The sequence below is a fragment of the Furipterus horrens genome, unplaced genomic scaffold (genome assembly GCF_987537825.1).
Source record: "Furipterus horrens unplaced genomic scaffold, mFurHor1.1.pri manual_scaffold_13, whole genome shotgun sequence".
Classification (NCBI taxonomy): Eukaryota; Metazoa; Chordata; class Mammalia; order Chiroptera; family Furipteridae; genus Furipterus; species Furipterus horrens.
In genome coordinates, this window is record NW_028327183.1 from 7,893,275 (window position 1) to 7,919,229 (window position 25,955).

General features: G+C 52.5%; 1 protein-coding gene across 1 annotated transcript; it reads left to right on the forward strand.

Moving 5' to 3' along the window:
- Positions 1-6,704: 6,704 nt before the first annotated feature.
- Positions 6,705-24,331, forward strand: DRC7 (dynein regulatory complex subunit 7). Its single transcript, XM_090259832.1, has 17 exons — positions 6,705-6,931; positions 7,313-7,487; positions 8,468-8,593; positions 9,245-9,439; positions 11,306-11,464; positions 12,552-12,770; positions 15,145-15,273; positions 17,563-17,635; positions 18,543-18,671; positions 18,850-18,978; positions 20,015-20,235; positions 21,013-21,228; positions 21,790-21,900; positions 21,992-22,102; positions 22,997-23,191; positions 23,867-24,006; positions 24,100-24,331. Exons 1-17 carry the CDS (start codon positions 6,735-6,737, stop codon positions 24,191-24,193), a joined length of 2,619 nt encoding a protein of 872 aa, XP_090115958.1. The 5' UTR covers positions 6,705-6,734; the 3' UTR covers positions 24,194-24,331.
- The last annotated feature ends 1,624 nt before the right edge of the window (positions 24,332-25,955 follow it).

Below are 25,955 nucleotides of genomic sequence, written 5' to 3' on the forward strand. Positions count from 1 at the left end.
TTTGCGCCCACACTTGGTGGGTTGGGGAGCTTATCGTCACAGACCTGTGATTATCTCGCCAAAAATCTGTGCTTCTTTACCCCGGAGTCTCAGAGTTACCAGCCTATGCTTGGGAAGAACAGACACAGACCACAGTGCCTGACAGACCTAGGTTCAAATCCTGGCTCTGCTACCTAGGGGCTGTCTGACCCTGGGTATGTCACCCCACCTCTCTAAGCCCCGTTTCCCCCTCTGAAATCAGAATCAAGTTTCTGCCTCGTCCTGAGAGCATTAAGTGAGGTGACAAAAGTCAAGTGCCCGTCACCTGATTTAGCAGGAGTTAGTTGGCTCCCAAGACTGCCTTCCTTGGCTTAAAGAAAAACCAGGTGGAGCTCTTGTGGAAAGCTTGACCCTCTGGAACCTGTACATGAACTAGGAGGGGCGTGAAGGTCAAAGCTCCATTCCTGATTCCTTGTTATAGCTCTGCCACGTGGACCCGCCTCGTGTGGGATGAGGCATGAGGCCCCGAGAGGCTCAGTAACCGACACAAGGTCACTCTGTGAGCTGGGGTGACACTAGGGCTGAGGCCTCCCTGGGTTGCTGATGCCCCTCCCAGAGCATTCCCTGGGTTCAGGCATTATTACCTTGTCCCTGGTTCCCTAGAACCCTGGGTTGTTGTTCTCCCAGGCACGCTCAGTGGGAATCACAAGCCCCAGGTAAGCTGGGTTTCCTGGTGCAGATCGAGAAAGAGGGCGTGGGGAACAATGGCTCTCCAGCCCAGGGCCAGGCAGGGAGAGAGGGGATGGGGTCCCTCATTGCCTGGGGTCACTGCAAAAGCAGCTCCAAGTGCCAAGCTGCACATGTGCTAAGGCCAGTTAGGGCCATAGTAAAAATGCACCCCAAGGCCCAGTATGAACAAACAGGGTTCCCCTGCCGCTGGACCATCACAGTAGCAACCTAGGAGGTGGGCAGCCTGCCTGGTCCAAATTCTACCTCTGCAGCCTGCCTTGGACCAATTCCTCCCCTGCTGAACCTGTAAAGCAGGGATGGCAGTAGCTGCCCCACAGGGTTGATGAAACGATGAAATGATACTGGTTTAGAGGGCTGCCCAGTGCCTGGCCCACCTAGCCTGGCAGGAAGGTGACTGAGCCAGAGCTTTTCCCTGGCCATCACTTTGTCAAGCTGCAGTGGCCACCGGTGTGCTGCAGGAAGGGTCCCACATCGCCACCGTGGCTCCCTGGGTCTTTCTGTTCTACCCCAATTTCTTTGATCCTAATATTTTTTTATTACACTATAACAAATATATAGGAAATAAGAAGATCTACTTGCTCTGTGCTCTCAGACCGATAACAATATCAAAAAACAAAAATTCTTCACAAATTAATCTAGGAATAAAGTGCAATTTCAATAAAGATTCCAAATAATTTTTTTAAGACTTTCCAAAAATTATTCTAGAATTTATATGGAGGCCTATAGGCAAACCTCAAATAGCTAAGTCATCCTTAATGATAGAGGGCATAGAAGGAAGACTTGAACTACAGATTCTTTAAGAAGTTATTATAAAACCATAGTGATAAATCCAACATGGGATAGGCATGGAGACCAGTGGAACAGAATAGAGGGCTCAGTGGCAGACTCATGTATACCTGGGAGACTTAATACATGACCAGAGTGGCCTGACCAAGAAGGATGTATTGTCTCACGATGGTGTTGGAAAATTGGCTCATTTTATGGAGAAAAATAAAGCAGGATCTTTACCTAACCTCACACACGGAGACGTGCTCCAGGCAGATTGAAGATCTAAATGGTGTGCCAAAACTGGGAAGTTCATGTAGGAAAACATTTTTCAACCTAAGGACAAAGAAGGATTTCTCAGGCAAATATTCATAAACACAAAATATCAGACTCAAACCTGGTGAATTTAATCACATCAAAATTAAGACTTTCTGGTTAGTGAACACCCAGGGATATGTTAGCAGATATGTGACAGAGTACAGGAAGATATTCTCTGACTCCAAAAAACCTCCGCTGCCTTGCGGCATACCTCTTCAGGGGAAAGGCTAAGGGAGTAAACCCCGACAGAAAATACGGAGCCGGAGTCCCTAAGGCGGTTTGACGTTGTAGTCAACACCGGCAACTCCTGCGGCGCACCTGAACCCAAGCTGTATCGACTCCGTCTTTCCCTTGGACCCTTCAGCTGCGAAGAGAGGGGGGGTCTGCTGCATGGGCAACAGCAGACCCTCCATATCACCCTGCCCAGGCTCTGTAGCTTCAGCATCATCGCATGATGTCGATTCAACATGGGAGGAGACAGATACCATGTCACTCCCGAGTCGGACTGCACAGCCATTCTCGGCGGTGCAGATGGACTCTTAAGAAGCTACACCATCGTCTCTCGAGACGGACGGCTGCCGACGACGACGACAGGAAGATATTTGCAGCATTGAAAACCAGAGACTAACATCTGGAAGTCCTGCCCATCAAAACGAGACATGTCCAAAGCAGAGAGAAATGGGCTGAGGTTTTAAAAGACAATTCAAGAGAAGAAAACACCTAAAACTAACATATTAGCACATGAAGACATATTTAAAAGCATGAGTGATCAGAGAGATGCACGTTTACTAGGGATATATGAACTTGACAGACGTTAGGAGGCCAGATAATATCAACTGCTGGCAAAGGAAGCAGGCTTTAGGCTCCCTCCATTGCAGAAGGTGGGGAAAGGGTAGGTTTCACTGCCTGGAGAAAAATGGGGTGCTGCTGCTGACCCAGCCATCCTGTTCCCGGTTATGTACCCCAGAGGAACTATCTTAATGGTCTAAAAGTGACAGGACCAATGATGTGTGTGGCATTATCTGTTGTGGAAGGGAGTGGGTGGCAGAGTGGAGTGACCATCCCTGGGAGAGCAGAGAGGTTACTGGTGTGAATCCAGGCCGTGGACATGCAGCAACATGGATAGATCTTAAAAACTGTGAAAATAATAAAAGAAGCAGGAGATATGAACACAAGATCATTTATACAGATTAAAAACAGCAGTCTGCAAAACAATGCTCATTGTGGGGGGAAAAAAATACCCACCAGGAAGGTTGCCTATAGGGGGCAGGGAGTGGGAGTGAGTGTAGGGATAAAGGAAAAAAATATATATATACAAAAGAAATGAGACAGTGCATGGGCCAAAAAGAGAAAGCAGCCTATGTTCCATTCCTCCAGCCCAACATGTCACGGGCTTCCTGCGTCCTTGTCCATCCTCCCTTTGCCCCAGCAAATATCACGCAGAGCTAATTGTAGGGTGTGCACCAGTACTGGGGTCCACACGCTGTCACCTGAGCTTTCCCTCAGTCTAATTTACCCTTCACACGTTATTATTCGTGACTGCATAATATTCCAACCATCCTTTATTACTGAGACTTAAGGTGATTCCTACCTTTTAACCAGTAACTGTAACTATATAACCTTGTCAGGACATCTGCCGTATTTCCAGAATTTTACCCCCGAACCTCCACAGGGCCACACTGTAAATTTTGTCAGTCCCCTGCTTCAGAAACAAAACAGTGTAAAATATAATTTTTACAAAGATGAATACAATCCAGCGTGGACTCATAATTGTATATTCATTGTTAGTCTATTCATTTTTTTCTTTTGAATTTAGAAGATATTAAAATGAAATCTTTTCACAGGCCGCTAAGCTAATGGGTAAGTTTTCACTGTCTTAAATCAGAGGCCCAGCCTGGATTAGAACCCAGGACTCAGGCAGCCTGGCTCTGTCTGCCATGATGGGCATCCACTCCAGGACCCACACTGCTTTCCATCTGTCCTGATGAAGGCCGCTGTCACTGTGCCTGGTGTCCTGGTAAAAATTTAACAAGTAGCCAGCTTTAGCAAGAGCTGACTTAAAATTTCAGGAATGTTGGTGAGCCAGTTGACAAACACAGCCGTTGTTAAAAACTACATTATAAAAATGCAGCCCAGCTGTTCTGGGCCCAGACCTGGGTAGTGACAGAAGACTACATTTCCCAGAAGCCTCCTCTCCCAGGACAGGCCCTCAGCTTCCGAAAGCTGTTACTATGGAGACAGACTAACATTGTACAGGCTATCCTCAGAGGGGTGAGAAGGGACTAGGGGACTGGGGGCGGCTGGGCACTGCTTGGCAGGGAGAGGGTGCTGGTGATAAGGGGGCTTCTTCTGCCTGGGGGCTTTCAGTCCTGACTTTCCTGGGGGGGGGGGGGGTCGGGGGGTATTTTTCACTGTGTGTGTGTTGAGGAGGAAGAGCTTGCTTCTGGAGAGGAGGGTGCAGAAAATGGCCTGGGGTGGTGGTAGGGGGGGCGGAGAACGCGTCTGGGCCTCTGTGCAGGGTCCAGGGAACTTTGAGGCTGGACTGCCCTCCTCAAGCTGCACTAGAGCTAACGAGGCAGCCTGGTGTGGGGAAGGAAGTATTCCAGGTTCTGGTCCCGCTGTGCCTCTGAGGACGGGGCTTCTGAGACCGTGGGCCCAGGGTCCATCTCAGTGCTGCCCCGCTGTAAGTCCCTGCTGCCCACTGACACCTCGGCCTCTCCCCATCCTCCTTCTTTCTTTACTCCCCGCTCCCCACCCCCCACCTTCCTTCTGAGACGTCCCCATCTCCTTAGGCCCTGAAGCGTATGGGTTTCAGAAATACGCGGTTCAAACCGCAGGTCAGCTATTGACTAGCTCTGTGACCTTACGCGGTGAGCGCACTTAGCCTCTCTAGGCCTCAGTTTTTTCCACTGCAAAGTGGGTATCCTAATGGTGTCTGCCTCACAGAGTCATTGGAGGAGGAATGAGGTTCTCTCGGTAAAACCCTTGGCTAGCGCAGTGCCTGGGACGCAGCAGGTGTTCAGCAAACTAAGCGCCTTGTAATGGTTATTATCGGCCTCTCTGAGCTCCTTGTCTCGGTGCCCAAGAAGCAGACAAATGACTCTGATCACTGCGGGCTGTGCCGCTTGGCTGGTGGGCACAGTTGGACGTTCGCCTGCAGGGAACTGGGGCCTTGAGCGGGCCTGCTGGATACACGGCCTCAGTTGTGACGTGGGACCCCTGGGATTCAGCGGGACTGACCTTCAGAAAGGCAACAGATACGTTCAGCGCCTCCTGAGTCCTACAGAATGTCAGAATTGGACAGAAAACATTGGTCTCTCCTTGCATATTATATAAGGGGAAACTGAGGCCCAGAAAGAGGTGGAGAGTAGCCCAAGAGCCCAGCAGGAGCTGTGGGCAGAGCCAGGTTTCCCTGTAGCCAGGCTGGTGCCCAGCGATGTGCCCCCTCCCCAAGAGGCCTAGATGGCCCAAGAAGGGGTTAGATTAGGGAGGTGGGGCCCAGCCTTTGCCTCCGGGTCTCTTTTGTCTTCTTGGCCCTGGCCACCCCAAGGGGCAATGACAAATCTGGGGAGGCCCCATTCTTTTCTCTCCAGTTCTCACTGCCTCCCCACCACCACATTCTGTGTGTTGGGTCAGTTTTCCTCCTCTTTGGACCTTTGCCCTGTTTGTTGTAAAAAAAAAAAAAAGAAAGAAAGAAGATGGATATTTGAGGTGGGGTGATGAAGACTTGAGCTGGTGGATCAGCTGAGGTGGAACAACGGGAATCTGCTTAGACAGGCAGAGGCTGGGTTTTCTCATATGATGGGAGGACTGAAGGGGGTACTCAAGGCCTCCCGCTGTCCCTTCACTCTGCCGCCCTTAGCAGGCGGCTTTAGTCCCCATGGTCATGCATTTGCTGTCCCACCTCCTGCTTTATGCTCCTGTCCCAGGCAGGAAGAGGAGAAGGGCCGAGTGTCTGTGCCGGCTGGGCTCATCCCTTTAACATGTAGCAATTTTGACTCACATCTCAGAGGCCAAAATGGGGTTCAAATCACAGAGCTGCAAGGGAGGCTGGGAAGCTGAATATTTCAAACCAGGCACATTGCTGCCTCTCCCCCCCAAAAATGGGGTTCTTTTTATGGAAATTGGGGCTGGATCTTTGGGCAGGCAATTAGCGGTCCACCTCGGGGAGGTGCGGCCATGACGAGGCCTTCCCCAGGGCCCATGGGCACATAGGGCATCTTGGTGTGGCTCACAAATGACCTCATCCTATGGGATGACCCAGGGCTTGGACAAAAGAGTACACACACACACCCCACACCCACACCTGCCCCTTGTCCAGGTGCCTTGGTGGCAGCCCCACTTTTGTCCCCTCTGTGCCTCAGTTCCAATTATGGTGATGTTACCTTCGTTTTTTGTTTTCTGGGGTTTTTTTTTGTTTGTTTGTTTGTTTTTTGTCATATTCCATATCACCACCTTGCTATTTTGAATAATTTTCTTTTAGTCAATTCACTTATTGGGATTAATAAACACATTTAAATAAGAAAATTTATATTACTGCAGTAACCCCTGCAGCAGTAGCATCATTTGCCACAAAGAGAAGCTCTGGTCAGACTAAATAAATGTGAAGGCAAGCAAGGCTCTAAGTTTGTGCTACCCTCACCTGCCCTGACAATGGTTCTCAACCTGTGGCCTGCCTGTCGTGTTAAAGGGAGATTTGTGAATGCTAGAAAGACATGTCAGCACCATGTTAGACTTTTTCCTTGATGGAAAGGAAGTTTAAGGGAGACTCACTTCCTTCCTCTGGGATCTAAACCACCAAAAGCCACCACCCAGGGACACAGGTGGTCTTGTGGTCCCTTCCTGGTCGGAAGTCGGCTGTACTGAGTGCATTTGTCCCTCCTGCAGAGACTCCATCTCTGGGCAGCCAGAGCCACACCAGAATGGAGGTCCTGAAGGAGAAAGTGGAGGAGGAGGAGGCAGCCGAGCGGGAGGAGGCGGCTGAGCGGGCAGAGAGGGGTGAGAAGATGCTGAGGCCGCAGGAGGTGCGGAAGGAGGAAACTATCATGACGCACGAGATGCTCAGAGATCTGGAGAAGAAGCTGTCAGACATTGAGATCATTGTCCCGGAGAAGTCCTCGTGAGTGTCGGTGTGGGGGCTTCAGGCCCAGAAGCCGTGGGGAGGGTGCAAGCAGGGCCGGGCAAAGTAGGAGCCAGGCAGAATAATGGCACCTGGGCGGGGAGGCAGGACCAGAGCACAGAGGGAGGCTGTTAAGAGGGAGGGCTCTGCTTTCAGACCACCTGGGCCAAATCCCCACTCTGTCCCTTGCTAGCTCTGTGACTCAACCTCTCTGTGCCTCAGTTCGCATATCTGTTTAAAAGGGCAGATGCTAATAAGGATACTTCTCTCCTGGGTAGCTGTGAGGATAGAGCCCATGGCAGCTAATGTAGAGCGAGGGCTCCCTGTGTCCAGGCCTAGCCTCACACAAACTAATTAGTGCCACCCCTCTTATGAGCATAGGATCATTACCAAGGACACTGTTGACATCTCCAAGCTGCCTGTTTCCTACCAAAGCAACTCGCCCAAGGAGGAACACCTGCTGCAGGTGGCAGACAACTTCTCCCGCCAGTACAGCCACCTGTGCCCGGACCGCATGCCCCTCTTCCTGTACCCACTGAATGAGTGCGAAGTGCCCGTAAGGCTGGGTCACGGAGGGCAGGGGCGGAGGGAGGTGGACCCACGCACCGCCCTATCCTGCCCAGAGCCTATAGATAGGGAAGAGCAAAGACATGAGACAAATGATGAGATGGGGCCTGGACCCAAGCACTAGACTCCTTCCTTCCAGCCCTGTGACCCAGGGCATGTCCCTGAGTCTCTCTCAGCCTCAGTGTCCCCATCTGTCGATGCAATGGCAGAGGATGAACCCAGAGGCTGTACATCGGCAGCCCAGAGGCCGGCAGACTCACAGACTGTTTTCTTTGGCCTACATGCTGACTTTTAAGCTGCCGGTGTTTAAGCTCCGTGACTCTCACACAGGTCCCTATGCCCGTCTTTTCTTACCTGGTAACCCAGGCCTGCGTTCCCCCTGCAGCGTCAATGGGGCCTGCAGCATGGCTGTCCCTTAGGTGGGGCCATGTGAGATGTGGTACTAGTGGGGACTTCATGAATCCATAGGGAGACCCTGAAGGCCTGGCCCACAGGCCCAGGTGGTAGAGCAGCCCCTGAAGGGCCCTCGTAGCATGAGGTCCCCCACACTGGGTGGCGGCCCAGAGCCAGACAGACCCAGCTCTGGTGCCGACTGTGAAACTGAGATAGTCAGTGCACTTTCTGGAGCCTCAGTTTCCTCCTCTGTCAATGGGACCTGCTTCACAGGGTTGTTTGGGATCAGGGAGGTGAGACCAGGTCTGGTAGCACCCAGTGGGGCAGTCTGATGACAGGGAGGCACTGATTCATCACCAGCACCTGGGGACAGCGCAGATTATCCTGGCTCTGGACTGGAAGAGCTTTGAGGAATCTTTTTCTCCAGCTCCCAAGGCACTGGGGAGGAGCCTGAAATCCAAAGAGGCCTAGAGAGCACCCCCTGACCCCCAAATCAAAGCCTCTGGCTTCCTGGGAACGCCATACGCTCCACCCAGGTGGAATGCCCTCCCGGGGCCTTTGGTCTCCCCCCTGCAGAAGTTCGTGAGCACAACCATCCGGCCCACGCTGATGCCCTACCCTGAGCTCTACAACTGGGACAGCTGCGCCCGGTTTGTTGCAGACTTCCTCTCCATGGAGCCTCTGTCTGACCCTCTCAAGCCGGTGAGTGCCCTCTGGACTGCACCCCTTTCCCCGTGAGGCCTAGGATGGGGAGCCAGGCAAGTCTGGAGAAAAAGGCTCAGCCCATGATTCTCTTTGGGGGGAGTGGGGAGGGACAGGCCCAGAGAGAGGCAGCGACTTACCTAAGGTCACACAGCAAACCTGGTCTTCTGGCTCCCACCTCTTTGCTTCCTCCGCCTCTTTCTGCCTTCAGAGTCTTTGTTTCGTAACTTCAGGGAGCAGGGAAAGGAAAGAGAGGTCCCTGCTACGCTGAGGCAGGGAGAAGGGGATAGGTCTACAGGGAGAACTGAGGAAGGGGCAAGAAGAAAAGGATAGGGGAGAGGGTGAAGGGAACTTTGAATAAAGTCATAAAATTGTCCATCAGAGAGCACGAGACCACAGCTTCCACAGTCCATGGGGTCTTTCCCATCAGGAAGTCCACAGCCCCCGAAAATTATAAGCAAATGTGGACGGCTCTTTCTGGACACAGGGTCTGTGGTTTTCATGCCATTCTTAGCAGGCTCCCCAACCCCGCAAAGGTGAGGAGTCCCGCCGGGGTCCAGCCTGCGTGGGCACTAGCGCCCACCCTGACGCGTGGGGAGGACAGGCCAGGGGCAGCGGGCCCGGCGGCGCTGACCAGCCCGCCGTGGCCAGCCCTCCCACCTGTACTCCCCGACGACGGTGCTCAAGCACCAGACGGGCAACTGCTTCGACTTCAGCACGCTGCTCTGCTCCATGCTCCTCGGCTCCGGCTACGACGCGTACTGCGTCAGCGGCTACGGCTCGCAGGACCTGTGCCTCATGGACCTGACGCGGGAGGTGTGCCCACTCACCGCGAAGCCCGAGGAGGTAGGCGGGGTGCGCTCCGCGACCCCATTAGAGCGGTGCTACCCTGCAGCGCCTCCCCGCCCCGGCCGCGGGAACGCCGCTCCATCGCCGCCGTTTGTATTTGCAGCCACTGGCGATGTCTCTGTCGGCAGCGCTGTCACGCACACGGCCCCGGTTCCCACACTGGCTGTCCCTCTCCCGTTGTCCTAACTCAGTTTCAGCTCCTCCGTTCCCCACGATGTAGATTTTGTGAATGCCACGTGGCTTATACCTTAAATCACACTCTTCCAAATGTACCCTGCACATTCGATAGAAGTCCATCCAGCCATTTTCATCTAAGCAAGAAACAGACGCATGGATAGACATTCAGTTCTGTCTTTTTTCCCCTTCCCAGGTAAAAAGGCCCCTTTTTAACAGCAAAAAAAAAAAAAAAAAAAAAAAGTTACCCACCCTTCAGAAGGCGGTGGGTGTGTTTCTACATCTGCTCACTGAGACTTCACTGCTGTAAACACAAGAAGCACTCTTAAGTGAATTTCATTTTAGGAGCCATAAAAGCATCTTTTTGCCTTTGGAAAATAGCCACACCCCAGGCAGAAAATGCTTTTCATGAGCTGGGTTGATTCCAAAACTTGGCGCTCAGGGTCAAAATCTTGCTGGTGTCTGCAGCTTAGGTCTGGGGACCCAGGCGCTCAGGCAACCGGCATGACACACGTGCACCTGGGTCACACCTGGCGAGCACCTGGGGGCCCCTGGCGGTGCTCTGGCTGAAGGAGGCACCAGCTGAGAGCCTGGCTCTCTCAGGCCCACCTCCTCAAGGAAGAGGGAATCTTCTGTCATTGCTTGTGGCTCCCAAGGCCTATGAGCTCCCACTCAGGCCTCTTTTCTCAGCCAAAATTTTAATTAATAAAATGATACCATGGCTAACAAAGACAGAACACGCTACAGTGTATAAGCCACTGCCATGCCCGCTGACCTGGTTGCTCCTCACGACAACGCTGTGTGGTAGGTGGGCATTGGCACTTGATTTTACACGATGCCGGGGCCGCACAGCTGGTGAATGGAAACCCAGGGACTGAGGCACGGTCATCTGCCTGTGAACCATGGACATTCACTATTTCTCCCTCCTTACTGTCACAAGCTCAATTCTGTAGCCTCTGTGGTCTTTTCTCCTGGATTTTTCTCTTGCCACTGAATGTACAGTAGTCCCTCTCTATATAGCAGTTCACGTATCGCAGGAATTCTTAAAATATTATATGTAATTATTTATCGCGGATTTATCGCTCTATCGCGGGATTTTGCGGTACTGTATACGTATGTTGTTAAAGTTACGTAGGTTTAAGAGTGTAGAATAAATGTAAGATTCCTACTTCTTGGGGGTGGGTGTCTAGAACGTAATACTCCCGGTAAGTGAGGGAATACTGTACTCTCCCCCTCTCTCTCTCCCTCTCTCTCTCACACACACACACGAACATACACATACATGCACACACTTGCTCCTCCTTTCTTGCCCAGCAAACTCTTACCTCACGTCAACATACAAAACCCTCCAGTGACAAAGTCTGGAAAATTGGACTCCCAATGATTTACCCCACTCTCCAGATCAGATCCATCTGGATCCCAGCCAGTGTGGGCAGCCGGGGTGAAGAGAAAAGCACATCTCCTGAGCCCCGCCCCGGTGGGCACTCCCCAGGGCATTTTCCTGCCTTCATTCCTCATAACACACCTAGGAGAGGCTTTTTATTATTGTCATTCCAATGTACAGATGAGCCTGAGGTCAGGGAAGTGGGAGGGCTTGCTCAAAGTCATGGAGCAGCCTGGTCTCCTGGTCTGGGGCAAGGGATGATTCCTGTTCATAGCTGCTGATTTTCTTCTCTCCTTGGGTGACAGATAGTCAAGGAGAAGGAAGTGGTGCCACCTAAGAAGTATGCCGTCAGACCCCCCAGGGACCTGACCAGCAGGTTTGAGCATGAGCAGGAGATGAAGAAGCAGGAACAGATCAAAGCTGAGGAACAGAGGCGGCTGAGGGAGGAGGAAGAACGCCTCCAGGTGGGTCCACCCGCCTTAGCCCTCGACCCCTGAGCTCAGCTCTCAAGGAGGGGTTTCTAGGAACGGGAAAGAGACACAGGCCATGGGAGAAATGTGTTTATAGACCCCCAGGTCTAAGTCCTCTCCTCCACCTCTCAACCATCCCCACCCCTGCCTGGCCGTGCAGGAACCTCAGCCAGCTTCCGGTGATAGATTTCTCTTGTCAGAGCTCTGCTGCCTGGGGCAGTTCATGTGGGGCAGGTCTGGTGGCCTCCCCGTTCCAGACTCTTTCACTAAAGGCCTACCTATGTACACTCTCCCATCCATCCCCCAACCATTCTTCCAGCTCTCCTTCTAACATTCATCCTCCCAGCTCTCCACCCTTTCATCTCCCATCCATCCGCCTGCCCTCCCATTTCTCCATCCATCCTCCCACCTCTCCATCCATCCATCCATCCATCCAGCCCTCCTCCCATCTCTCCACCCATCCATGCATCCACCACCCTCCTAGCCATTCTCCCAGCTCTCTTTTCAATGTCCATCCTCCTTGATCTCCATCCGTCCATTCTCCCATCCACCCATCTACCCATCTATTTATCCATCCTCTCATCTCTCCATCCACCCATCCCTCTTACCCAGCCACACCCCCATCCTCCCTTTTATTCTCTTTCCCTCCCTCCCTTCTTTTCTTTCCTTCCGTAGGGTATTTACTGAGCATCTCCTCTGGTTCAGGCATTAGGTATACAGTAATGAACATGACCCGGTCACCCTTCTCCCAGAGGGAGGCAGACAAGGAAGCCATATGCAGTCCCACTGCCTTTCTTTGGATGAAATCTCACCCAGAATCTTTAAATCCCAGCTACTTTAGAGCTTCAAATGGCCTAGTTAACAAACCCCAAATCAAGCCAGTCCCTCCCATTTTATTGATAAGAAAACAGGCTCAGAGGTGGGGTGATGTTCTCAAGATCATGCAGGCAGCCAATGGTCGGTACAGTCTGGATTAGAACTCAGATCTTCTGCCCATTCCCCCGCCCCAAGGAGCTGTTTGGACACCTGACTCCCCCTGCCCCACCCATGTGGCCCATGGTCACCCACTTTTTCTGTGCAGAAGTTGGAGAATGCCAACGCCGACCCCCTGCACGGCCTGCGGGTGCACTCCTGGGTGCTGGTGTTGTCGGGGAAGCGCGAGGTGCCCGAGACCTTTTTCATTGACCCATTCACGGCACGCAGCTACAGCACCCAGGACGACCACTTCCTGGGCATTGAGAGCCTCTGGAACCACAAGAACTACTGGATCAATATGCAGGACTGTTGGAACTGCTGCAAGGTACGGGGCGGGGGCCTGTGTGGGTGTGGCGGTTATAGTGGGGGACAGCGAGTGACCTGTGGGGAGAGCTGGCCACCGGGCCTTGAGTGCTTGAGACTTTCCCCGTAGCTGAGTCTCCACAGCCCACTCCTTTGCCCATAAAAAATTCTGATGTGATTATTGTCTCTCTTTTGATTTGTGTATCCTATAACATGGATTGTTAATTTGTATGAATGACTTCTTAAAAATGTAATGAAATGCAACACACATGGCGGGAAAGTGAACTTGTCCTAAGTGTGCAGCTCAATGAATTTACATAAATGTAGAGACAAAAACTCAGAGCCACGTACATAAGTTAACAGTACACACGCACACTTGGGGGAAGGTCAGAACTGGACACAGGGTGCCTGTCAGAGGGTGTGGGCAATGTTCTACTTCTTGAGCTGGACGCAGGAAACCACGGCATGTCAAATTTACAGAAATTCATTGAGATGTGCACAAATCAGAAGAGAGACAGGCGACAGGTTCCAAGTCCTGTGCTCTTTCGTTTTTTCCCAGGTTCTTCCATTTCTAACCAGGCCAGGTTCCCAAAGGCACATCCTGGGTCCTTTAGCCCCTCTTCCAAAGTGGCCCTGTCCAAGGTACTGCTGTGGCCACTGTGGGAGATAGGCAGAGTTGAGATAGGTGCGCTCCAGTGCAAGTCACTTAGTGTGCAAGTCAGATGTCCCGAGGTGGAGAAACTTCTGCCTTCATGGCAGGAGGAACACTCCCACTCCTCCTTGGCTCCCCTTAGCCCCTGAGTCCGAGGTTGCTCAGCCTTCACCAATTTCACTGGGTTGTGGGAAATAACATGTGGTAGGTGCTCGTGATAGTCAGTCCCTGACCACTGAATACATGTTAGCTCTTGTCACTCTTATTTTATAGAAAGAATGTCTCCCACACCGCACAGGTGGGGCGGAGCCAAGACTGCCCTCCCCCAGGTCCCAGACTCATAAATGCCACGGTAGTCAGTGCCCTCAGAAGAACAATGACCGTGGCGAGGCAGTTACTGTCCTCCTTTGCCCCTTTTCCAGGCTAAAGAGCCTGCTGTCTGCCTCCCCTCACAGCACGCCTTGGACTAAGGCCAAGCAAAGGAAATTTATGGCAGAGATAAGAGAAGTTATGAGAGGGAAGGGTGGCCTGGGAGGGATAGGGAGGCAGGGGGGCAGAACCGCATCACCAACTGAGGGTGCGGAGAGAGAGAGCACGACTCCGGCTGTCACTTTGACTGCCACATGAGCAGGGAAGCAGCTGCTTTATTCCTTCATAGAAACTTGAAGTGGCACTGAGGGTAGCGAGCAGCCATGAGGCCCCACACAGACAGACAGACCCCCCACGCTCACAGGACATGGCAGCTGTCCATTCAGTTATGCTTATTCTAGGGAAACAGAAGTTTAAGTAGCAAGGCACCTAACTCCTGCTTCCTACTTGCCAAAGGGACAGAACGGAGGACGTGATTGATAGAAATACCAGATCTGTACAGTTTGGTTCCTCTCCACTAATCCTCAACTATCTACAGTCATTGTTACATCCAGGAGCAGTCCTCCCTCTCTCTCTCTCTCCGCTCCACCACACCCCCCCTCTTGTCTCCCCCCCACCTCCTGCCGGAGTAGAGAAATACGCAGGCAACTTCCAGGGCTCACGTATGACAGTGAGGACTAGGGTCAGGCTGGCTCAGCACAGCTCCATGTTGACTCCCCTGTGGGCAGCTGTTCTTAAGCCTTTGCCCTCCCTCTGGGACACTGATTCTGGGGACGGCATAACACCCTGAGGAGGTAGGCTGGGACATGGGGTGCTTGCTCTCCACCTGCTGGGACTTACCTGGCAGGTGAGCCTCGGCTCTGGTGGGCTGGATGACAAGAGGTGGGGGAGCCACATGCCAAGGAAGAGAAAACCCATCTGCCTCCTCTGCACAATGCCGCGTGTCCCCGCCTAGTTCCCTTCTCCCTGGTGTGCATCAACACCACGACAGGACCCTTCTTCAACCTGCCATCTCCCCCTCCCATAACGTCTCACTGGCTTGCACTTGCTCTAAACACTGCCTGGGACACCCCCCAGACAATGCAGGACGACCCCACATCCAGACCTATCCCAGGCTGGGGTTTCTGAGTCTTCCACAGGGACCAACCACGGGATTTCTTCACGGGGAGACTGAGCAACAGAAAGGGTGTTCCCACCCCGCCTCAGGGTCCCAGTGTCCCTGTTAGAGTGAGGAGAGTGGGTGTGGACTCACAGAGGCTGCCAAGTCAACATTCTGCCCATCTGATCTGGGGCCCAGGTCCCTTCACCACCCTGAGGAGCAGGAGGGAGGCGTGGTGGCTGTGGGGTGCACTCAGCCAAGCCCCTCCCCCACCAGGACTTAATCTTTGACCTGGGAGACCCTGTGAAGTGGGAGTACCTGCTTTTGGGGACCGATAAACCTCACCTGTCCATGACTGAGGAAGAGGATGACAGCCTGAACGATGACGATGACATAGAAGATTTGGTGAGTCTCGCCTACTGAGGGTGTCTGCCTCCAATGCCCCGGCTCGGTGGCAACTCCCTGTCCAGCAGAGGTTTCAGGGTCAGGGATGAGAGAGAACAAAATTGCCCAGGACACTCTTTTGTCTGGGAGGAGGAGAGGTGGCAGATCTCTCTAGTTGAGGAGAGCATTCAATGTTTTCTCCTAGACCCTTTTAGTGAGGAGGGGATTCGGGAGATACAAGGTCAAGATTCATAACTCATCAATCAGCTTTCAGACGCTCGGGTTACAGTTGATAGGTACTGATTACAGATATCACTGTAAAGAACACAGTGACCAGTCTGTGTCAGGGTCTGTTAAACATCCTGATGCCATGCTGATATCAGATGCAAGGCTTCATATATTTTTTGCTACACACTGTTTATAGTTAACTAAGAGATAGGAAAAGCAGAGCAAGCTCTGAAGCATAATATGCATTCTTTAGATCCAATTCCCATGGGAACATTCTGAGCGGCCTTCGAGTCATGCCTGCCTCTGGCCTTCCCAGTGTTCCGGTCAAGTCTTACAAGGCTCTTAGGAGCCTGGCTCACGGCTTGGGCTACAATTCTCGAAACCACATAGAACAGTCCCCACAATCTACCTGTGGGGAAAGGGGAGGAAGTAGAGGCTTCACACCCTGTCTTGCTTTTGACCAACCTGACAAATGGCCTTGCTAGCAATGCATGTGTATGAGAAGGGACAGTTCAGATAGAAAGATTATGGATTCCTCAAAGCAGAAGGGCCTAGACTATGCCCTCATTGTATAGATGGACAAACCGAGGCCCAGACAGGTCCAACAACCTGCCCAGAGCCCCCCTCCCCCCACAGTGGGGTAGGGGAGGGCTGGGACTTGCATTCGGGTCTCCTGCCCCCTTCACGGTCCATCTGTTCAGAGAGTATGCCCCTTGGAGCAGGGTGCTAAGACAGACCCTCTCCACAGGCCCAGGGAGCCCCAGAACTGGTCATTCCCCACTTCCAGGTGTTCCTGCACAGCCACTATGATCTTCTCCGAGCACTTCTAGGGCTTTCTTGTGCCTCCTATTAGCCCTTCCAAAGGCCTTTGATCAGGGGCCTTCCCCAGTTCGGTAGCATCTCTTCTTTGACCTCCTGCTCTGCCAGGTGAGTCTGCAGGAAGCCCTTTGCATGCAGGACAGGGGCCCAGAGGCCGTAGGTCCCTGCTGTGACACCTTGGGCAAACTTCCTAACCCCTGGAAGCTTCAGTGTCATCATCTGCATGTACAACAGCGGAAAGGAGTCAAACACAGTCATAGAACTACCCTTAGGTGTATTCATTTGCTCGAGTTACCACAACGGTACTGCCGGCTAGCGGGACTGAAACCACAGAAATGTGTTTTCTCACAGTCCTGGAGGCTGGAAGTCCAAGGCCAAGGTGTCAGCAGGGTGGGTTTCTTCGGAGGCCTCTCTCCTTGGTTTGTAGATGGCCGTCTTCTCCCCCTGTCCTCACGTGGTCGTCCCTCTGTCTGTCCCAATCTCCTCTTATAAAAACGCCCATCATAATGGAGGAGGGCCTGCGCTAATGACCTCATTTTAATGGAATTACCTCTTTAAAGATCCATTCTCCAAATCTAGTCACATTCTGAGGTCCTGGGAGTTAGTTCATAGAAATTTTGGAAGACACAACTCAGCCCATAACCATAGGTAACACTCATATGGCCTTTACTAAGTGCCCATACGTAGGTGCTTAACCTCAATTAACTTGTCTGAATCTTCACAGCCACCAGGTGAGGTGGGTGCTAGTATTTATCATCCATGATTATTATCATCCCGTTTTACAGATAGCAAAGCTTACATACAGAGAGGTGGAGTAACTCACCCAGTTACACAGCCAGTAAGTGACAGAGCTGGGGTTTGACAGTCTGGCTCTGTAGTCTGGGTTCTCAATGGTGACTCTGTTCTACCTGCTGGGACTGCCTGAGGACCAAATTGGTGGGACGTGCCTGCCTGGAAATTGTGTTTAGCATATTCAGTGTCCTCCGCCTTGGCGACTAGACAGTAAATCCCACTGCATAAGCGCCCCCTGCTGGCCGCAAGGGGTGGCCCGACTAGATGAGCAGGTGGCAGAGGTCTGAGCAATAAACCCTATCCTATCTTGGGTCACTCCAGGCCAGGTCAGAACTGCCCATGACTTCTGGCTTCCTGGAGAGCTGACAAGCCACCCAGATTTGGCCTTGGTCTGGGGGCGGGGGGCAAGACAGTGGCCCTGCCTGTAACTTCTGACCAGAACCCGCCACCCCGCCCCACTTCTCCAAACAGGGCAAGGAGGAAGAAGATAAGGGCTTCGACATGCCACACTCATGGGTGCAGCAGCTTGAGATCTCCCCAGAAGGCATGTCCACTCCCCTCCCCAGGCCCTGGGTCCCCAGGGTGGTCTGCGGCGACAGCGAGGCAGGGGCCACCAGCAGAGGCTGCCCTGGCCCCTCATTGTCACCCGTCCTGCACTCTGTAGCCCCCTCCTCGCCATTCCTTCCTAACACACACACTCAGCTCTGTGGCCGAGGGCCTGACACCAGTCTGGTGTACGGGACAGGGTTCAGTTAACTCAGGCTACATGATGGAGTGCGGAAGGTGATGGGGCACCGAGGACCAGCACATAGTCATCCCCTCCCTGACCCCACCCTGCCTGGAGGATGAAGGAGGCTGTGCACAGTACCCAGGTGGCATGGGGTGGGGGGAAGGCCAGGACTGGACTGGGGAGGGGCAGGCAGAGAAAGCAGAAGGGCAGGGGTGCTTGTGCCCCATGCCAACATCTGCCAGCTGCTGAGGACCCCGTCTGGGAGTGCCTAGACCCAGAGGGACAGCATAGGCCGTAGGCTATTCCAACAGAGTAGGAAGGGCCTGAGAAGGTGTCATGAGGACCCAAGGGAGGAGCACCCAGCTCAGCCCGGGTTAGGGGCTGCGGGTAGGTGGGGAGAAAGGGCTTCCAGGGGGAGGGGTCATCTGAACTAAGTGTGAAGCATCAGGAGAAGTCAGGTTAGGGAAGGAGGGGTGGCCTGGCAGTGAGAGTGTGGAATGTTTGGTGCGGGTCCTACGGCCCGGGGCTCAAGTCTGAGAACTCCGGGGCAAGAGCCTCCGCTGCTCTCCATTGTCCTCTGTCCCCCTGGGGAGGGCTTGAGGCCTTCAGGAGCTCAGCAGACAGCTCAGTGGACAGAGGCCGGAGGAGTGGCTGAGTGGGGTTGGCCCTCCCTTCCCCTGTGTGGGGACGTCCCTCACCCCAGCCCACTCTGTGTCTGCAGCGTTCGAGACCCGCTGCCCCAACGGGAAGAAGGTGATACAGTACAAGAAGGCCAAGCTGGAAAAGTGGGCCCCATACCTCAACAGCAATGGCCTCGTGTGCTGCCTCAGCACCTACGAGGACTTGGAGTGTAAGGGGGGCAGCCCGGGCACGGGGAGCAGGACCCCCAACATGCCGTGTGGTGTCGCGCACGTTACTGACGCTCCCTCGGCGTGAGTGTGGGCCCTGCTGGCCTGCGCGTGCCGGGAATGGCGGAGGGCGGCTCGGGCGGCGGGCCTGGCTGCAGCCAGCACCCATCTGCCCCACAGGCACCAAGACTTTGGAGATGAAGGAGTGGTTCCAGAACCGGCAGGACATGCTAGAACTGAGGCACGTAAACAAGGTCACAGGCCTCATCACTGACTACTTCAAGCCAGGCCACCCCCAGGCTCTGCGTGGTGAGTGGACCCCATCGCTGGGCCAACCAAGGGTCACAGGGGCACCTTACACGCTCCTTAGAGCAGACTCTGTGTGACTGGCGTGTGGCGGAGAGAAACAGTATCCACGTATTGACAGGGTTCTTTGGGTGGAAAGCAACAGAAACCGTGCTGCCTCCCAGAGCAAACCAGAGGTGAGAGGTCACAGGAAGCTCAGAAAAGCCAAGGAAGCAAATGATCCTCCAGGAAAGTGAAAGCCGATTCAATGGTTGGGATCAGGCACACAGTGGGGGCCTCCTTTACAGAGGGGTCAGGCTGCTGAGCAATAAAACCAACAAATGCCTTGACAAGGGCGTTGTAGAGGGTGAGGTGTGTGGGAGTTGTGGACATGACCATGAGCCCTGGGAAGGGAGGGAAGCACACGTCTTAGGAGAGAATCAACTGCCCTAACCAAGAAGTCACAAAAGGAAATCTAAGGTCAATAGACCATCTAAAAAAAAAACAAAAAAAAACTCAACCCCACTTGATGGTTGAAATAAAAATAATTAAAACTAGAAAAATAGCTCACTAAGGGACCGTCTTATAATCCTCATGTTATCAAAGATGAAAAAATAGTCCTACAGGAAGTGAGCAAGTGTGCAAAGCAGCTGACAGTTGCCCCTGTCACTGCTGATGGGACAGCAAATGGGCACAACTTTCCTGGAGGGCGGTTGGGCAAAATAATCAATACCAGCCTTAAAACAGTTACGCTTTCTGACCAGCAGTTCAGCAGCTGAGAATTTGTCCTGAGCAAATCATGGGGAAGAATTTTTTTTTTTTTTTAATGCATGATATGCAGATATTCATCATGGTGTTGTTTTTAACAATAAAAAGGCTGGAAACAGCCTCAGTACCCCGCAGTGGGGGCTGGGTTCCAGACCCAAGGCACATGCGTGAGCAGTCATGGGTGTGCCTTCTCCCTGGGGTTTGGGGTCAGAGTTGGGTTCCCCAGCCCGCGGCCAGAGCTCCTGGTGCTGACCCCGCTGCCTTCCCGGCCCCGCGCCCCCTCCCACCGCAGCGCATTCCTACATGTCCGTGCAACCTGAGATGGACCGCGTCATGGAGTTCTACGAAACGGCCCGTGTGGACGGCCTGCTAAAGCGGGAGGAGACACCCAGGACCATGACCGAATACTATCAAGGACGGCCCGACTTCCTCTCCTACCGCCATGTCACTTTTGGACCCAGGGTCAAGCAGCTGACTGAGGGCAGCGCAGAGTCAAACCCCCGGCCGATAGAGGTAAGCGCTCACTGGGCCTGGGGACAGGGCGCCAGCCTGCTCCGGCGGGCCGCTTACCCCAGACGCCGGAACAGCATCTTTCCCAAGCGGCCTCTCCCGGTGGTGCCCTCACCCAGTAGGCCAAGGAGGTATTATTTCCTTACTATTATAAAATGTGTACACTCAGACTAAACATTTAGCATATGTAGAAAATATAAATATATGGAAAATATAAAATAGAGAAAAAATATAAAGAGAAAAAAGTGAAAAATATCTCAGAATGGCATCTCTCAGATAGGACCATGTAATTCTGTATAGGTTTGGTTTTGAGTCTTTTCTAACTTAATTGAGATGTGTGCATGTAGATTGAATCCCTGTATCACTCACTTAACATTAAATTGTGCATTTTTCTCCACATAATTACAAATTATTTGACAACTGAGTTTAATGGCTGCATACAAAAAAAAAAAAAAGCTCTTTCTAGTGTTAAGGGATATCTAGCGAGAGAAAAGGCTGCCTGGAGAGGTAGTGAGCTCCCTGTTTCTGGAGGTGAGCAAGCAGAGTTTTGCAGAGGGAGCTAGAGAAGAAATCAGCACCACCCAGGGCCAGAGTGGCTTGGCACTGAGAACCATTGTTTGGCTAGGAAAGGCTGGTCCACACGAACCCCCAAATGACCCTAGACCCCAGAGTCCCTGAGTGTCCCTTGCTTCCGCCCTCAGGGGTCCACGCAGAAATTCCCCTTCCTACCACCCATGCTATGCATGTTCTACAACGCCCCCCACCCCCACCCCGCACCAGAAAATCACTGAGCGGTTCTTCCGCAATCCGGTGAAGCCTGCGGATGAGGACGTGGCGGAGCGTGTGTTTCTGATCTTGGAGGAGCGCACCCAGCTGCGCTACCACTGCCGCGAGGACCACATCACGGCCTCCAAGCGCGAGTTCCTGCGGCGCACTGAGGGGGACAGCAAGGGCAGCAAGGTCATCATGACGCCAGAAATGTGCATCGGCTTCGAGGTGGGCCTGGGGGCCACGGTGGGCAGGCGCCGGCGGGGCGGGTAAGAAGAAACTGGGGTCCTGCATCCCATCCCAGCAGCTTGGGAGGACCGGGATGGAAACTCGGGATTCCTAGCCTGCGAGTTCATCTCTGCCCCTTGGGAAAATTAAGAGCTCCTGTCTGGAGACCCTTCTCTTTGCAGCTCTCCTGAAAACCCACCCCTTTCTACCAAGAAAGCCAACCCAATAGGCCAAGACTGCTCTGCATTGTCCCTACCCCCAGAGCCCTGGGCAGAGCAGACCCCAGATCCCCAGACCAACACAGGAGGAGATGGCACTGGCTTTTCTAGTTCAAATCCTTGCTCTCCTGGCACATTCTTCTAAGTCTCTAGTTTCTCTTCTATTATTACCTGTGTTTTTATAGGTGTGGAAACTGAGGCCCAGAGAGGTTAAGCAACTTGCTTAGGGTCACACAGCCGAAAAATGGCAAGGGGAGATTTGAACCCAAGAGATCTGGCTCCAGAGTCTGTCCACGACCCCAGCCATTGCTGCCTCTCTGTGTCACTGTGATTGCTGTTCCAGGTGGAGCCCTCGGAGCACACCAAGAAGCTTCTCTACCAGTACGAGGCAATGATGCAGCTGAAGAATGAGGAGAAGTTATCCAGACATCAGGCCTGGGAGTCGGAGCTGGAGGTAGTGTTCCATGGGAGAGCGGACAGGTAGGAGGTGGCAGGGGTTGTGGGGGTGGTGCCTGAACCATGTCCGCCCTCACTTCCCAATTCAGGTGCTGGAGATCCTGAAGCTTCGAGAGGAAGAGGAGGAGGCACACACGCTGACCATCTCCATCTACGACACGAAACGCAATGAGAAGAGCAAGGAGTACCGGGAGGCCATGGTGGGCCTCGCTCCCTGACCCAGGCCCTGACTTTTTCTGGAGCCCCCCTGCCTCCAAGGGGATGATGATTGGGGATTCTGCCAGAAAGGCCTTTATATAGGATGAGGTCATTGACCCCTTTGTAGTCATCCTTGCTGCTGAGCTGACCATTTCTATGTGTCACCCCGCAGAGCACTCAGGATGCAGGCCAGGTCTCCCCCACCTCTGGGGATGGAGGCCAACCCGAGGTCTCTACTTCACGGGTGAAGAATGAAAATTGTGTGCCCACCTCCACCTGGGGCTCCCCTTGAGGTCGAGGCCTGGCCTCAGCGAGCGACCTCTGGCCCACAGGCCCAAGGTCTCCATCCGCTGCAACGTTGGGCATTCAGGTTACACCCTCAGGTTGCAAGGCCCAGCTTGGTTTTGACACCAGCTTCTAAATCTTCATCGACCAAGTAGAGATTTCTAAAAACAGTTTGAGGTTGGAGAAGCAGGACAGGGTGTCAGATGACTGGCATCAGCCCCCACATGTCCAATGTCCCTGGCCCTTGTCTGCCAACACAACATAAGCCTCCAGAGTGAAAGAGGAAAAGGGAGAGGGTTACTGGCAGTTTCTGATTTAACATCCTTAATAATAATCATGTATTACCATTGACTACTGAGCGTTGGGTGGGTACTGAGGCTCGGATAGAGAGACATGAGCTCACGTAAGACAGAGAGCCGGCTGTTACCAATAACCACGGGTACAAGAGAGAGCAACACAGTGCCTCTCTGAGTCCTTAATCCCAGAGGCCCCAAGCCCTGGCATCTGGATTTGAGGCCTGGTTTTGTGAGGTCACATGTTGATGCAGAGCTATCCTGGAGGTCTCTGCAGCCCCCGCTGGTCCAGGTGACCCCCCCCCCCCACTCCCACAGGAACGCGTCATGCACGAGGAGCATTTGCGGCAGGTGGAGGCCCAGCTGGACTACCTGGCCCCATTCCTGGCGCAGCTACCGCCAGGAGAGAAGCTGACGCGCTGGCAGGCCATGCGCCTCAAGGAGGAGTGCCTCAGCGACTTCAAGCAGCGGCTCATTGACAAGGCCAACCTGATCCAGGCCCGTTTCGAGAAGGTACGGCCAGGGCCCAGGCAGAGGAGAGGACCTTGGCATCCTCATCTTAAAAATGGGTCCAGGGCTGTTTGCCCATCATGTCAGACTTGTGAGGGACGAATTGCTTGGAGTTTCCGAATGACCAAGTCACCCTTCCTTACTCTTGTTTGCTGAGTGGAAGAGTGGATGAAGGGATGGGATGGATGTGTGAGTAATGGGAGGATGGATGGATGGATGGGTAAATGAATGAATGGATGGGTGGTTGAATTGATGGGTGGAGGGATGGATGGATAGTGCAGTGTTATAACCCCTAGTCCTTGATATGTTTCTGTTGGTTGGAAGTATACCACACGGTTCCCATGTATTATCTCATTTAATCTTCACAGTGGGTGTGTACAATGACCTTCATTTGGCAGACAAAAAATTGGGAGCTCTGGAAATGTAATTTGTTCAGAGCCACATGGCTGACTCAGTCTTGAACCCTGCTCTGACCTTATGGACATGATATACTTCTAAACACAAGTGGCTCCCACTCAAGACGTTTTTTGGCCATGCCTCTGTTCCATTGGCTTCTATGGGTGGGGGTAGTAGAGTCAACCCTCATGGGTGGTCTGGTGACCAGTAGGGCTCAGCCTACAGCCTGGGTTAGGGTCCGCCCTCATCAAACATCCTGCTCTCTCCTCCCTGTGCCTGCAGGAGACCCAGGAGCTGCAGAAGAAGCAGCAGTGGTACCAGGAGAACCAGGTGACTTTGACGGCTGAGGACGAAGACTTGTACTTGAGTTATTGCTCTAAGGCCATGTTCCGCATCCGCATCCTGGAACAGCGGCTCAATCGGTGAGGGGGCAGGGGAGCCCAAGGGGACCCACTAGGAGGCTGGAGCCCCAGCTTTGTAACCCCTCACCACCTCTTGCTCCTCCCTGATTTCAGACACAAGGAGCTGGCCCCACTGAAGTACTTGGCTTTGGAGGAAAAGCTCTACAAGGACCCACGCCTGGTGGAGGCCCTGAAAGTCTTTGTTTGATGCCCTTCCTGGGCTGGGGCCTTGGCCTAAGCTGCCAGAGAAAGAAACCTCCCCCACAGTCCAGTCCCTGCGTTTCAGGAGCCTGGCCTCATTGCCACTTCACCCCCGCTGCCCCGTCTGTTCCTGCTTCTCATGATTTTCCTGTAAATAAACATACTTTTATTTGCAATGTATACCTCACGTTTCCCAAGCTCCAGCACCAGCCTCTCTCCTTCCCTTCTTTATCTACAGCCTAGGACCACCCCCTGCACCCACCTTGGCCACCTTCCTCACTGACTTCCGGTCCTTCTTCCCATGGGAATATTGAGCCTTTGCAGCACCTCCGCAGATAGTCTCAAGAATGATCTAGCCTAAAATGTCAACAACACTGAGGTTCAGAAGCCCTGCTCAGACTCAGTGGAAACAAAGTACAACATGAATGACATGGTTGGATTTCTCAAAAATATCGAAGATTCCAGATACAAAAAAAATGTGTATTGCATGATCCTGTTTGTATAAACAACAACAACAAGGCAAAATTAATCGATAGTTTTAGGCATCAGGATAGTGGTCACTCTTGGGGGGTGAGGATTAGTAAATAGAAGGAAGCACCAGGAGGACTCCTGGGGTGTTGGTAATACTCTTCTTGACCTCAGTATGTTCGGATCGTGAAAATTCATCCACCTTGTACACTTGCAATATATGGGGTATGTGTATTATATATACTTCAATATAAAGTGTTTCAAAACAGTGATCATGAATCTAATCAAGCTTTAACTTCCAGTAAACAAGAAATTCAGGGGAAAAGGAACAAGGTAAATGACAGTAGAAGGAAAAAGTTGGACAAAATTATAATGTGGGACAGTCTACAAGGTAAATGGCCCAATCTCTTCAAAAGATGTCATAAAAATAAAAAATTGGAGAAACCAAAATAGGTTGAGCTTAAAAGGACCAAGTGTGCTGAATCTTGATTGTTTCCTAGTTAGGAAAAGTTATTAAAAATATTTTAGGGGATGATTATGAAAATCTGCACGGGGAAAGAATTATTAGTTTTCTTACGTGTGGTGATACAATGTAGGACAAAGGGCTGATTTTTAAGTTACATGCTCAATAGTATTTAGTGCCAAGGTGCAATGTCTTGGTGTCTACACCTTTCGAATGGTTCGGAAAACACGCACGGATATAGCAAATACTACAGCAAAATGTTAGCAAGTGATGAAATCCACACGGTAGCAATGTGGATCACCATTATATCAACTGGGTATTATACATCATTATAGTACGCTTTCAAGTTTCCTCTATAAAGTTTTCGTTTAAAAAGTTGAGAAATTTTGATCGGATTTTATTCTGCTAAACTAGCCTCTCCAGTCAGCTTCCCAAGTACAATGTGATGGGTGGACCCTCAGCTTCCCTCTGGCAGACAGGGTGCAGTATAGTGGAGAATGCGCCCACCCCACCCACGATTCACAAATGAAGTCTGCGTTTCTCGGATTCCTAGTCGGTGATCCCCGTAAGGAAGCAGCCCCCTCTTCCATCCACCGAGACGTCGGCCTTGGGCAGGCCTCCCCGGCTCCACGCCTGACTCGGACTCGGAACCAGTCTCGTTTCTCTCTAGGCCTCCTTTGGGGGATTCAAGCCGGTGTTCCAGCCAAAGAAGAGGGAAACGTCCTCAGACCAGCCGCGGAACAACCCCCTGTAAGGGAAGAAACAAGAAGCACCGCAAAACGATAAGTGCTGTACTCCTTCCCGCTTCGCCCCATTGCAAGATGGAACTTCCGTGGCT